Below are 15,605 nucleotides of genomic sequence, written 5' to 3'. Positions count from 1 at the left end.
TACTTTTTGGTTTTTACCATCTAATCTGTTATTTCCAGACAATTAAATTTGTATTTTATATATCTGTTTTTAATGTTAGTAGATATTTTTTATAAGAGCTTATTGAAATTCACAATACCTACCACTCACCCAATTAAAGTGTACAACTTTTGTTTTAATGATTACTAAACAGAGTTGTACAACCATTATAATAAATTTTAGAAGCACACTAATTAAAAAAACAACAACAACAAAACCCTCCAGCAATTGGCTGGAGCCAATTGCTCTGCCAGTAACTGGCAACCACCAACCTATAATCTGTCTCTACAGGTCTGCCTATTCTGGACATTTTAGTGGAATCATATAATATGTGTCTTTTTGTATTTGGCTTCCTTCACTTAGCATAATGTTTTCAAGGTTCCTCCATACTGTGGCACATATCAGTACTCCCTTTTCATGACTGAATAATATTCCATTGTGTGGCTATACTACATGTTATTTATCCATTCATTGGCTGATGAACATCTGGGTTGTTTCCAAATTTTGTGAACCATGTTGTTATGAACATTTATTTGTGTACAAGTTTTTATGTGAACATATGTTTTCAATTCTCTCAGATACATACTGTGGAGAGAAAGCGCTGAGTCATATGGTAACCCTAATGTTTAGCCTTTTGAGAAACTGCCAGACTATTTTCCAAAGTGGCTGCACTTTACATTGCTATCAGCAAAAGATAGGCAAGTGTTCTAATGTCTCCACATCCTAACACTTAGCTACCTTTTCTTTTTTAGCCATCCTTATGACTATAAAGTAGTACCTCATTGGAATTTTTTACTGCATTTCCCTATGGTCGGGAATGATGGTTAGCATCTTATTCACGTGTATAGTGGCTATTTGTATATCTCCTTTGGAGAACTCTCTATTAAGATCCTTTGCCCATTAAAAAATAATTTTTTTTAATCTTTATTTTTGAGAGAGACACACAGTGTGAGCAAGGGAGGAACAGAGAAAGAGAGGGGGAGACACAGAATCTGAAGCAGGCTCCAGGCTCCAAGCTGTGAGTACAGAGCCTGACATGGGGCTTGAACCCACGAACCACAAGATCATGACCTGAGCTGAAGTCGGATGCTTAACGGACTGAGCCATCCAGGCGCCCTGATCCTTTGCCCATTGGGTTACCTTTTTATTACTGAGCCACAAGAGTTCTTTATATATTCCAGATGCAAGTGCTTTATCAAGTAATGTGACTTGTAAGTACCTTCTATTTTGTTGGTTGTATTTTCACTTTTTTGGTGGTGTCCTTTAAAGCACAAAAGTTTTCAATTTTTATAAAATCCAATTTACCTACTTTTTTTCTTTTGTTACTTGTGCTTTTGGTGTCATATCTAACAAACCATTGCCTAATCTAACCCTACATTTATGCCTATGTTCTCATCTAAGAGCTTTTAGTTTTAACTCTTCCATTTAGGCCTTTGATCCATTTTAAATCACTTTTGTACATAGGTGTGAGGTTAATGGAGATATATATATATATATATATATATATATATATATTTTTTAATGTTTGAGAGAGACAAAGACAGAGCACGAACAACAGGGAAGGGGCGGAGAGAGACCGAGACATAGGCTCCAGGTTCCAAACTGTCAGCATACAGCCTGACTCAGGGCTTGAATTCATGAACTGTGAGATCATGACCTGAGCTGAAGTCAGGCGCTTAACCCACTGAGCCACCGCTCCTTGAAGGATATATTTTTAAAAGTCATGTTTTAAAGGCTAGAATTGGCATTACCCTTTTACTCCTATCTCTCCATTGTTACCATCTCATCAATCATCAGCTAACATAGTTTAAAAAATTCAGACTCTGAAGTCAAATTGCCTGGGGGTTAGAATACTAGCTCTAACCTAGATTCATATGACCTAGGGCAAAAAAAACCTAAATTCTCTGGGCCTCAATAGTAATAAGCCTTAACTCAAAGATGAGGATTAAGTGCTAGTAATACATACAAAAGCTAAATAAAGTGTTTGCCATATAGTAAGCACTTAATAGACTTCAATTATTAATTATTACTTTTTAAATATCATTCAGGTTTGGCCATTCTCTCCAACTCCATAGCTCCTATCTTATTTTAGACCACTGTCATTTCTTACCTGGATTACAAACCCTATTCTTAAATGGTTTTCCTGCCTCTAATCTTGTCCTCTTCCAAATTCATTCTCTACTCTGAACTCATAATGACCACTCTAAAACCAATCTCCTGTGTTAAAAAAAAAATAGTTCTGGGGTGCCTCTAGGACAAAGTCCAAACTTCTTAACAACTGAGACATGAAGACTTTCAGATCTGGCTGCTATTTAACTCTCTAGCCTAACCTCTTACTATTACTCCTACCTGGAGCCACGATTTCTTCCACCTCTAGAAGAATGACTAAATCAGCTTTCAGGTATCCACCTAGATACCACATTCTCTGAGAGGCTTTTATAGATGGCTCCAGAACCAATCCAAGGATAAATACCCCTTCTATAAACAGTGTAAAACTCTGCCAAACACTATCAACACATTCATCACACTGTGTAATAATTGTTTACTTATATCTATCTGAGACTTGGTGGGGTGCAAGCCCCAATATTTCATTTATCACTGTATCCCCTAATGAGTACTACAGTATGAGCCATAGGATAGATATTGTGCAGACAGAGCAACGACCTCAAAAGTACACAATCTCTAAGTGGTACTTTTCTCCACTAGAGAGAGAACCTACTAAAACTAAGCCATACCCATAACTTAGTATTTTCATGCTAATAGTATGAAAGTTTCAACTAAACACGAATACCACTGCTGTAGTTATCATGATGCATGTGTTTGATCTCTGGTTGCCTATTAACACTCAAAAAAAAAAAAAAAAAAAAGTCAAGTAGTCAAGATGTTTGGTGTGCCAAGTGTACAAAACTCAAATTACATAAATTTATTTTTCAAGTTACTCTATTTTCTAGTCCTTATCTTCTCTGAAAAGAGAGGTTTTCAAGTTAAACATGAACTTTGTGCAAGCTCCAATAATATTAAGCAAATTCAACTTACAAGGGGGGAAAAAAAGAAAATTCTGGATAATTTACTACTTTAATTGCTGATTTTAATGCAACTTTAAAAAAGTCACTTCACAGGCACCTGGTGACTCAGTCAGCTAAGAATCTAACTTTTGATTTTGGTTCAGGTCATGATCTAACAGTTTGTGGGATCGAGTCCTACATTGGGCTCTTCGCTAACAGCATGGAACCTGCTTGGGATTCTCACTCTCCCTCTTCTCCACATGCACTCTCTTTCTCTCTCTCTGTCAAAATAAATAATTTTTTTAAATCACTTCAAAAACTGATAAACTCCTAAAATCTATCACTTAATTCAATAAAGTTCAACCTTAATCCTCATTCTACTTAGGAATAAAAATATGAGTGGAAATAAAAAGTGGCTCTATCTCTTAGAAATACATTACAAATTATTAATAGATAAATTAGAGGGAGTAAAAGGTTGGCAAATTCACCTGTAAAGCCACCTATAAATTCACCTATGAAGCTTCACTTTGGAGAGTGAAGGAGTTTGGTTTTTAATTAGTATTCCAACTTTGACAGTTATCAGTCTATTCAAATTTTTCATTTCTTATTTTGTCAATTTTACATTTTCTATTTCTCTAGACATAAATCCAGTTTGGTTATGTTTTTAAAGGTATTAGTTTATATTCATATTTTATAATTAAAATACCTTATACATGGAAAAGAGCAATTAGAAACTACAACCAAACTATAAATTTATGAAATTAAATTTGACCCATGTATTAACATTTAAGGGCAAAATTAATTTGAAAAAATATATACCTCTATTTATACTTTCTAAATTTTTTTTTAACGTTTATTCATCTTTGAGAGACAGAGACAGAGCAAGGGAAGAGGGCAGAGAGAGGGAGACACAGAATCTGAAGCAGGCTCCAGGCTCTGAACTGTCAGCACAGAGCCCAACACAGGGCTCGAACTCTCAAACTACAAGATCATGACCTGAGCCGAAGTCAGACGTTCAACCTACTGAGCCACCCAGGCGCCCCTCTACTTATACTTTCTCTTGAAAAAATCCACATATACTTGGCAGTCATCAGAAGCTATCACCTATAAAAAAGGGTTGGCAAACTTTTTCTTGCTCTTTTTGCCAAGGGACCCAATCCAATTTTAATTCAGTTTAAGAGAAATGTTTCCTGGGTGAGCCACAGAAAGCAGTTCATAGAGTTCTATAAAGGAATCAGGCAATTAAAGGTTTTCCCCTACTGAAAGACTTTATGAGATGTATCATCGTTATCTTCAATCTTTAGATGAAGAAACTGAAACTCAGAACAGACTGCTCATCCAGGGTCTGGTTCTATAGCCAATGCTTACCTCTCTATTATTTGGCCTCAATATACTGAATTGATAAAGACAAAATTATGGTAAATCAAAATATGTAATTAGCTAGGTCTCCTAAAAGTCAAATCACAGATCACTAAAGGAAAATATCATTTTGTCAACTTAGTATCTTGAATTTTTTATGGAAGCTAATTCAGTATTGAATCACGGTTTCAAATATGCTTTTGGACATTTTTATCCTAATCAGTTACCTATAAAATAACATATCACCAGGAAAACAACAAATCCCTTATTTGGATTGTGTGGTATTTGGGCTCCTACCTGACACTGGTTAATAGCTGCATGGTTGCCATGGAATGGAGACTGTCTTTCTTTATCTCGATGATGTCGACTGCTGTGTTTACTTCTCTGCAATTGTTGGCGTAATTTTGCAATCTGAAAAGGGGAAAAATAAGAGTATCAGAGTTTTCCAAGATACACAAAATATATCCTTGCTTAGTAAGAACCAGTACAATTCAGCCTTAATAGATCTTTTGACCTTTAAAACCCTATCACAAAATCTGACTACACAAAATTTATATATATACACACATCCACATACACAAGTGTGCACTTATGTGTATCTCTCTTTTAGAGAGAAACAAAATTACATTCCAACACTGTTCGGGGCCTTCAAGCTTCCCAAATACTAAACCAATGAAGCTTTCAGCACTTAGAATAAATGAATTACATTATAGCTTTCACAAAGAATTTTAATGAAAATTATTCTCATTGTCCTAACAATGAGCCATATTTTATTTAGATTTAGATTTCTTTAAACGCCTAACCTTCAACAGCTCCAAAAATCAAACAGTACTTAAAAATCAATTCAAGCCATGAAATGTATTCACAGATACAATCTTTAAATAACAAACACAATTTCAATCAATATCCCATATTATTCCCTGACTGAATCTTTCTGTTGTATGTGAAGTGCAAATATTGTAAGTGTAGGCACAGAAAATGGTAATCAGCATAGGACCATAACCAATTTGGTTTACTGGATTAATCAATTTCAGAAACACTACCATTAAATACAGAAATAATAAACGTGAATTTGTTGTATCACTATAATTTTATAAATCTGACACTTAGATTAACAGGTATGGACTCTCATTTAATAAGAAAAAAGACAAAGAAAAACACATAATCTGTAAGTAATGTGTATATTTCCCCCATTCAAATCTCTATCTAATCAATGTAAGAACTGTTTCGTTATTTCTCAAGTAAACAAAACCAAAAACAAACAAACACCCACACAAAACAAAACAATGCAAACAGACAAATCCTTGTTGCCCACAACTTCAAGGAACTAGCCAGGGAAGAAATCAAACTTCCACACCCACTTCCTTGGGACCATTTTCCTGACCTCTTTAAGTTGATCTGTACTGCCCCATGATGCTGAACGCTTGTGAGACCCTTTCTTCTTTTCAGCATATTCTTCGGCCCATGCACTCTCTGTCTATAATGGGAAAAAGAAGGAAGGGGTATGTTAACCATTTAACGATAATGTACACCACATCTGCAACAAAATGGATGGATCTTCAGGACATTATGCACAATCAAATAAGTCAGGTGAAGAAAGACAAATACTGAATGACCTCACATGTGAAATCTAAACCACACACTCAGAGAAAAAGAGATGAGATTTACGGTTATCAGAGACAGGAGGAGTTGGGGGAGGCACCTGAAGGGGAATTGGATGAAGGTGGTATAAAGGTATAAACTTCCAGCTATAAGATTAAGTACTGTGGAGGTAATATATGACATGATGGCTATAGTTAATACTGCTGTGTGGTATATTTGAAAATTGCTAAAAGAGTAGATCCTCTTAAAAGTTCTCAGCGCAAGGAAAAAAAATTTGAATTATATGAGGTAATGGATATTAACTAAACTTACTTGGTAATCATTTCATAATATAAGAATTTCAAGTCATTATACTGTACAAAAACTTATACAGTATTGTGTATGTCAATTATATCTCAATAAACCTGAAAAATAATTTCATTTCTTAAAAAAGTATATATTTTTCTATTGTACAATGCATTCCCATTATAGAAAAATTAAGTACTAGAAATATTTAAAATAACACAATGACCCAAAATTCCTCTAGCACCGGTTGCTTTAATTATCATATTTTAGTTTATTTCCTTCATTTCTATTATTAACAAAAACTTAATTATTTTTACATAATGGTAAATATAGCATTTATTGAACAAATACATACTAATAATAGCTAATATTCCTGTGATCTTATTATATGCTAGACACTTTACTTTATGAAAGCATAGTGAAAGGTCTTCATAGTATCATCTGATTTAATACATACAAAAGTTCTACAAGTTCTGCAGACAAGGAAGCTTGGGAAATAGCCTAATGTCTCACAGCTAAGAAGTGACAAAGCTAAGATATAACCTAAGACTCTGGAGTTCATAATCTTAACCTCTGTTCTATGTCTAGTCTTGCTTTAAATATCTACAAAATTGGGGCACCTGGCTGGCTCAGCTGGTTAAGCATCCAACATCCGCTCAGGTCATGATCTCGTGGTTTGTGATTTCAAGGCTCATGTCAGGCTCTGTGCTGACAGCTCAGAGTCTGGAGCCTGCTTCGGATTCTGGGTCTCTCTCTCTCTGTTCTGCTCCAGCCCCACTCATGCTCTATCTCTCAATAAACTTTAAAAATTTTTTTAAAAACCTTTAAAATAAAAATAAATATCTGCAAACAGGGGCACCTGGGTAGCTCAGTTGGTTAAGCAACGACTCTTGGATTCAGCTCAGGTCATGATTTAGTACCACATTGGGCTCTCCGCCCCTGCCTCTCTGTCCCTCCCCTGCTCACTCTCTTTCAAAATAAATAAATAAATAAACTTAAAAACATTTAAAAATCTGCAAAGTGTAGCCTCAAAAATGTTAAATCCTTAGTGGTTATACAAAATCCAGAATTTAAAAATCAGAAAAAAAAATACAAATGAGTTCTCAGTACATAAAAATATGCACAATCTCTTCATCTAAACAGAACAACAACAAGGAATGACTTTGAATGACACACTGGACCAAGTGGACTCAACAGATATATTTGGAACATTTCATCCTAAAGCAGCAGAATATAAATTCTTCTCCAGTGTACATGGAATGTTCTCCAGAATAGATCACATACTGGGACACAAATTAGCCCTCAACAAGTACAAAAAGATCAAGATCATACCGTGCATATTTTCAGACCACAATACTGTAAAACTGAAATCAACCACAAGAAAAACTTTGAAAAGATAACAAATACTTGGAGACTGAAGAACATCCTAATAAAGAATGAATGGGCTAACCAAGAAGCTAAAGAGGAAATAAAAAGGTCATGGAAGCCAGACAAAACGATAATACCACAACCCAAAACATCTGAGACACAGGAAAGGCAGTCATAAGAGGGAAGTATATAGCAATCCAGGCCTTCCTAAAGAAGGAAGAAAGGTCTCAGATACACAACCTAACATTACACCTTAAAGAGCTGGAAAAAAAAACAGCAAATAAAACACAAAACCAGCAGAAGACAGGACAATAAGGATTAGAGCGGAAATTAATGCTATTGAAACCAAAAAAACAGATCAATGAAACCAGAACCTGGTTCTTTGAAAGAATCAACCAAACTGATAAACATTAGCCAGTTTGATCAAAATAAAAAGGAAAGGACCCAAATAAATAAAATCAAGAATGAAAGGGAGAGATCACAACCAACACAGCAGAAATAAAAACAATAATAAGAGAATACTATGAGCAATTATATGCCAATAAAATGGGCAATCTGGAAGAAATAGACAAATTCCAGAAACATTCCTACCAAACTGAAACAGAAAGAAATAGGAAATTTGAACAGACCCATAACCAGTAAAAAAAAAAAAAAAAAAAAAAAAAAAAAATTGAATTAGTAATCAAAAATCTCCCAAAAAAACAAGAATCCAGAGCCAGATGGCTTTCCAGGGGAATTCTACCAACCATTTAAGGAAGAGTTAACACCTACTCTCTTGAAGGTGTTCCAAAAAATGGAAATGGAAGGAAAACTTCCAAACTCTTTCTATGAAGCCAGCATTACCTTGATTCCAAACCAGACAGAGACCCCACTAAAAAGGAGAACTACAGACCAATTTCCCTGATGAACATGGATGCAAAAATCCTCAAGAAGATATTATCCAACAGGATCCAACAATATATTAAAAAAAATTATTCACCATGACCAAGTGGGATTTTATACGTGGGATGCAGGGCTGCTTCAATATCTGCCAAACAATGTGATTCATCACATCAATAAAAGAAAGGACAAGAACCACATGGTCCTCTCAATAGATGCAGAGAAAGCATTTGACAAAATACAGCATCCTTTCTTGATAAAAACCCTCAAGAAAGTAGAGACAGAAGGAGCATACCTCGAGATCATAAAAGCCATATACGAAAGACCCAACACTAATATCATCCTCAGTGGGGAAAAACTGAGAGCTTTCCCCCCAAGGTGAGGAACGAGACAGGGATGTCCACTCTCGCCACTGTTATTCAACATACTATTGGAAGTCTTAGCCTCTGCAATCAGACAACACAAAGAAATAAAAGGCATCCACATCAGCCAGGAGGAGGTTCAAACTTTCACTCTTCACAGATGACATGACACTCTATATGGAAAACCCAAAATATTCCACCAAAAAACTGCTAAACTGATCCATGAATTCAGCAAAGTGGCAGGATATAAAATCAATGCACCAAAATCAGTTGCATTCCTATACACCAACAATGAAGCAATAGAAAGAGAAATCAAGGAATCGATCCCATTTACAATTGCACCAAAAGCCATAAAATACCTAGAATAAATCTAACCAAAGAGGTGAAAAATCTATACACTGAAAAGTATAGAAAGCTTATGAAAGAAATTGAAGAAGACACCAAAAAATGGAAAAAGATTCCATGCTCCTGGATAGGAAGAACAAACATTGTTAAAATGTTGATACTACCCAAAGCAATCTACATATTCAATGCAATCCCTATCAAAGTAACACCAGCATTCTTCACAGAACTAGAAGAAATAATCCTAAAATTTGTATGGAACCAGAAAAGACCCTGAATAGCCAAAGCAATCTTGAAAAAGTAAGCCAAAGCAGGAGGCATCACAGTCCCGGACTTCAAGCTATACTACAAAGCTGTAATCATCAAGACAGTATGGTACTGGCACAAGAACAGACACTCAGATCACCGGAAGAGAATAGAGAACCCAGAAACGGACCCACAAACATATGGGCAACCAATCTTTGACAAAGCAGGAAAGAATATCCAATGGAATAAAGACAGACTCTTCAGCAAGTGGTGCTGGGAAAACTGGACAGCGACATGCAGAAAAATGAACCTGGACCACTTTCCTACACCACGCACAAAAATAAACTCAAAATGGATGAAAGACCTAAACGTAAGACAGGAAGCCATCAAAATCCTCGAGGAAAAAGCAAGCAAAAACCTCTTTCATCTTGGCCACAGCAACTTCTTAATCAACACATCTCCAGAGGCAAGGGAAACCAAAGCAAAAATGAACTATTGGGACCTCATCAAAATAAAAAGCTTTACACAGCAAAGGAAACAATCAGCAAAACTAAAAGGCAATGGACAGAATGGGAGAAGATATTTGCAAACAACATATCAGATAAAGGGTGAGTATCCAAAATCTATAAAGAACTTATCAAATTCAACACGTAAAAACCAAATAATCCACAGAAGAAATAGGCAAAAGACATGAATAGACACTTCTCTAAAGAAGATATCTAGATGGCCAATTGACACAGGAAAACATGCTCAACATCACTCCTCATCAGGGAAATACAAATCAAAACCACAATGAGATACCACCTTACCCCTGTCAGAATGGCTAACATTAACAACTCAGGCAACAACAGATGTTGGTGAGGATGCAGAGAAAGAGGATCTCTTTTGCACTGTTGGTGGGAATGAAACTGGTGCTGCCACTCTGGAAAACAGTATGGAGGTTCCTTAAAAAATTAAAAATAGAACTACCCTATGACCCAGCAATTGCACTACTAGGTATTTATCCAAGGGATACAGGTGTGCTGTTTCGAAGGGACACACGCACCCCCATGTTTATAGCAGCACTATCAACAATAGCCAAAGTATGGAAAGAACCCAAATGTCCATCAGTAGATGAACGGATAAAGAAGATGTGAGATATATATGTGTGTGTGTGTGTGTGTGTGTACACATATATATGTGTATGTATGTGTGTATACATATATGTACATATATATACATATGTGTGTGTATATATACACACACATATATACACATACATACATACAATGGAGTATTACTTGGCAATCAAAAAGAATGAAATCTTGCTATTGCAACTACGTGGATGGAACTAGAGGGTATTATGCTAAGCAAAATTAGAGAAAGACAAATATCGTATGACTTCACTCATATGAGGACTTAAGAGACAAAACAGATGAACATAAGAGAAGGGAAGCAAAAATAATATAAAAACAGGGAGGGGGGCAATAACATAAGAGACTCTTAAATATGGAGAACAGAGAGATACTGGAGGGGTTTTGGAAGGGGGAATGGCTAAACGGGTAAGGGGCATTAAGGAATCTACTCCTGAAATCACTGTTGCACTATATGCTAACTAACTTGGATGTAAATTAAAAAAATAAATTAAAAAATTAAAAAAAAATATGCTCAGTCTCACCCATAATAAGAGAAAAGCAAATTAAAACCACAAACTGGGTGATTTTATTTCATACTCTCCTACATTGCTGGTAGAAGTGTAAATTAGTACAGCCTTTATGGAAGGAGACTCAGCAATTGCTGTCAAAGTTACAAATGCACATACCCTTTATCTCACCCTTCTTTTGGTTATTTATCATGCAGATGTACAAAATGTTTATCTTTGTGCACAAAATGATACAGCATATTATTCCCTGTAGCACTGTTTTTACAAGATTAGAACAATGTAAATAGAGGATCTGTTAAATAAATTATGGTATATCTTTACAACAAAATACTTATTCAGCCATTAAAAATGAATAAGGAAGTTCACAATAATCTCTATGAGATATTAAGTGAAAAATTCAAGGCTCAGTATAGTATGTATAGCAACTACTTTTATAGAGGACCAGTATAAAGAATATACATATATGTAAAGTATCTCTACAAGAATACACATTGTAACAAAAGAAACATCAGTGGCTTCCTCATGGGAAGAAGATCCTTCCTTCACTGTATTATACTTATGTACTTCTTGATTTTTGTACTATAAGAATGAATGTACAGCCTGTTCAAAACAATACTCTCTATATAAGGTGTGGGGGGTGACTTTTAAAGGGGGAATTTTTTTTTGAGAAATGTATTTTTATTTATTTTTTAATGTTTAAAATTTTTTACTTAAATTCTAATTAGTTTAACATACAGTGCAATATTGATTTCAGGAACAGAATTCCGTGATTCATCACTTACACACAATACCCAGTGCTTATCATACATAATAAGTGCCCTCCTTAATATCCATCACCCATTTAGCCAACCCTCTACCCACCTCATTCCAACAAGCCTGTTTGTTCTCTATCATTAAGAGTCTTTTACGGTTTGCTTCCGTCATTCTTTTTTTTTCCTCGTTTTTTTTTTTTTTTTGCCCCTTTCCATACATCCATCTGTTTTGTTTCTTAAATCCCACATGAGTGAAATCATATGGTATTTGTCTTTCCCTGCCTTATTTTGCCTAGTATAATGCATTCTAGCTCCATCCACGTCACTGCAAGCGGCAAGATTTCATTCTTTTTGATGGCTGAGTAACATTACATTGTATGTGTGCATATATATGTGTATATATATGTACATATATAATATGCATCACATCTTTATCCATTCATCAGTCAATGGACATTTGGGCTCTCTTCATAGTTTGAATATTGTTGATAGTATTGCTATAAACATCAAGATGCATGTACCCCTTCAAATATGTATTTTTGTATCCTCTGGATAGATACCTAGTAGTACAATTGCTGGATCATAGAGTAGTTCTATTTTTAACTTTTTGAGGAAACTCCATACTGTTTTCCAGAGTGGCTGCATTTCTACCAACAAAAAGGTTCCCCTTGCTCCACATCCTTGCCAACACCTGTTGTTTCTTGTGTTAGTGTTAGCCATTCTGACTGGTGTGAAGTGGTATCTCATTGTGGTTTTGATTTGTATTTTGCTGATGATGACTGATGTTGACCATCTTTTCATATGTCTGTTGGCCATCTGGATGTCTTCTTTGGAAAAGTGCCTATTCATGTCTTCTGCCCATTTCCTCACTGGATTATTTGTTTTTTGGGTGTTGAGTTTTATTAGTTCTTTATAGATTTTGGATACTAACCCTTTATCACATATGCCATTTGCAAATATCACTTCCCATTCTGTAGGCTGCATTTTAATTTTGTTGATTACTTCCTTGCTGTGCAGAAGCTTATCTTTATGAGGTCCCAATAGTTCATTTTTGCTTTCATTTCCCTTGCTTCCAGAGACATGTCTAGTAAGAAGTTGCTATGGCCAAAGAGATTGCTGCCTGTGTTCTCCTCAAGGATTTTGATGGTTTCCTGTCTCACAATTAGGTCTTTCATCCATTGTGAATTTATTTTGGAGTATGTATAAGAAATTGATCCAGTTTCATTCTTCTGCATGTTGCTGTCTAGTTTTCCCAACACCATTTGTTGAAGAGATGGTCTTTTTTCCACCAGGCATTCTTTCCTGCTTTGTTGAAGATTAGTTGATCATATGGTTGTGGGTCCATTTCTAGGTTCTCTATTCTGTTCCATTGATCTATGTGTGTTTTTGTGCCAGTACCATGCTGTCTTAATGACCAGAGCTCTGTAAGATAGCTTGGAATCTAGAATTGCGCCACCTCCAGTTTTGTTTTCCTTTTTCAGGACTGCTTTGGCCATTAGGGGACTTTTGTGAAAGTCCTCTGTGAAAAATTCTAGTGGTATTTTGTTTTTTGTTTTAATTTTTTTTTTCAACGTTTATTTATTTTTGGGACACAGAGAGACAGAGCATGAACGGGGGAGGGGCAGAGAGAGAGGGAGACACAGAATCGGAAACAGGCTCCAGGCTCCGAGCCATCAGCCCAGAGCCTGACGCGGGGCTCGAACTCACGGACCGCGAGATCGTGACCTGGATGAAGTCGGACGCTTAACCGACTGCGCCACCCAGGCGCCCCTCTAGTGGTATTTTGATAGGGACTGCATTAAATGTGTAGATTGCTTTGGGTAGTATAGACATTTTAACAATGTTTGTTCTTCCTATCCCAGAGCATGGAGTGCTCTTCCATTTCCTTGTGTCCTCTTTAATTTCTTTCATAAGTGTTCTATAGTTTTCAGAGTACAGTTCTTTTACATGTTTGGTTAGATTTATTCCTAGATATCTTATTGTTTTGGGTGCAATTACAAATGGGATTGACTCCTTGATTTCTTTTTCTCCTACTTCATTATTGGTGTACAGAAATGCAACAGATTTCTGTACATAGATTTTATACCCTGCAACTTTGCTGATTTCATGTATTAGTCCTAGAAATTTTTGGTGGAGCCTTTCAGGTTTTCTGCATAGAGTCTCATGTGCAGATAGAAGAAGTCTGACTTCTCCCTTTCCTTTTTAGATGCCTTTTGTTTCTCTCTGATGTCTGATTGCTGATGCTAAGATTTCCAGTACTATGTTAAATAGTAATGGTGAGAGCAGACATTCTTATCTTATTCCTGACCATAGGGGAAAGCCTCTCAGTTTTTCCCTAATGAAGATGATATTAGCTGTGGGCCTTTCATATAAAGCCTTTATGAGTTGACGTATGATCTTTCTATCCCTACTTAAGGGGGAATCTTTCTATATGGATAGAGTGATGTCCTTAAATAAAAAACAAGGTTGAAGGATATATATACATCACATATATACAGTATTCCTGCCAAAAATGTAGTAAGTTGAATTTAATTGTGAAGAAACAGAGACTTACGTTGAGAATATTCAACAAATATACTGGCTTGCACTCTTAAAAAATATATCTATGTCATGAAAGACCAAGAAAAGCTAAGGAATGGTTTCAGAATAAAGAATACCAAATAAGCATAACATCTAAATGCCAAGTGTGTTTCTTGACTAGATCCTGGCTTACATGAGAAATTACTACAGAGAACAATGAGAAAACTTAAAAAATTTGACTATGTACAACATATTAAATAATAGCATGGTATCAATCAATGTTAAATCTCCTGAATTTGGTAAGTACTTTGGTAATTTTTGTAAGTCCTTGTTCATATATACATGTTGAACTATTTGAAGAATCAGAATGTCTTCAACTAACAATTAGCAAATAGTAACAATAATAACAGCAATTATATACACACAAAAAATAAAAATACATATTAAAATGTTCATATACAAATGTTTATATTTGGTGAATATAAGTGAGGAGTCTACTGGTGTTCAATCTACTATTCTTGCAACTTCTCTATAAATGAGACTTTCAAAATACAACTTTTTTTTTTAATTAGGGAAGTCTAAATATAATAAGTGTAAGATTTAACTCAAGGAAAAGCAAAAGAATATAAAAGCTTCCTATAGACTTGTTAAGAACAAATTAAAATAAGAACAAGAGTATTAAGACAAATAAAAGTAAACATGAAGAGCAACAGCTTTGCTAATTTCAGTTGTAAGATGGTCAAACAAGAAAAATTACTTAGCAAAAATCACTGATTTTACTTAAACTCCTAACTCAAAAGATAATTGTTCTCTTTGTTCCACTAAGAAGCTGTGCCTTTAAGACACTCTAGATATTAATAAAAAGTAAAACTGAGTTTTAATTAAGTACATTTCAATTTTTGTTCAGCCTTGCACTGTATACCACAAAACTATTAAGCATCTACTACTAACATGTCAGACACTGGACTAGGTACTGAGGTTAGAGAGGAAACACAGTTCTTATTTTCAAGAAGTTTTTTCTAGGAGAGAAAGGATAAATATCCAATTATGTTACAATAAATAGCCACATGTGATGATAGAAGTTCCCTCTAAGAAAGGCATCTAAACCAGAACTAGAAGGACAGGGAAGCAGGTAGGCAAGATTTTATGAAATTGGGGGAGGCTTCAGAGTATAAGTTATCTAAGCAAATGGTGGGAAAGCATTCCATACAAAATAGAAATCCTG

General features: G+C 35.3%; 1 protein-coding gene across 2 annotated transcripts in view; it reads right to left on the bottom strand.

Annotated features, from left to right (window-relative positions):
• The window catches only part of FAM117B (family with sequence similarity 117 member B), a 108,496-nt gene that overhangs the window by 33,565 nt on the left and 59,326 nt on the right, over positions 1–15,605 (bottom strand). For both annotated transcript variants that reach the window (XM_045034297.1, XM_023259611.2), the window contains exons 3-4: positions 5,767–5,859; positions 4,680–4,793 (exon numbers count right to left, since the gene is read on the bottom strand). In XM_045034297.1, the coding sequence (XP_044890232.1) occupies positions 4,680–4,793; positions 5,767–5,859 (207 nt within the window). The remainder of the gene's footprint in view (positions 1–4,679; positions 4,794–5,766; positions 5,860–15,605) is intronic.

The sequence above is a fragment of the Felis catus genome, chromosome C1 (genome assembly GCF_018350175.1).
Source record: "Felis catus isolate Fca126 chromosome C1, F.catus_Fca126_mat1.0, whole genome shotgun sequence".
Taxonomy (NCBI): Eukaryota; Metazoa; Chordata; class Mammalia; order Carnivora; family Felidae; genus Felis; species Felis catus.
Note: the sequence above shows the minus strand (reverse complement) of the source record. Positions and strands in the feature narration are given on the sequence as shown.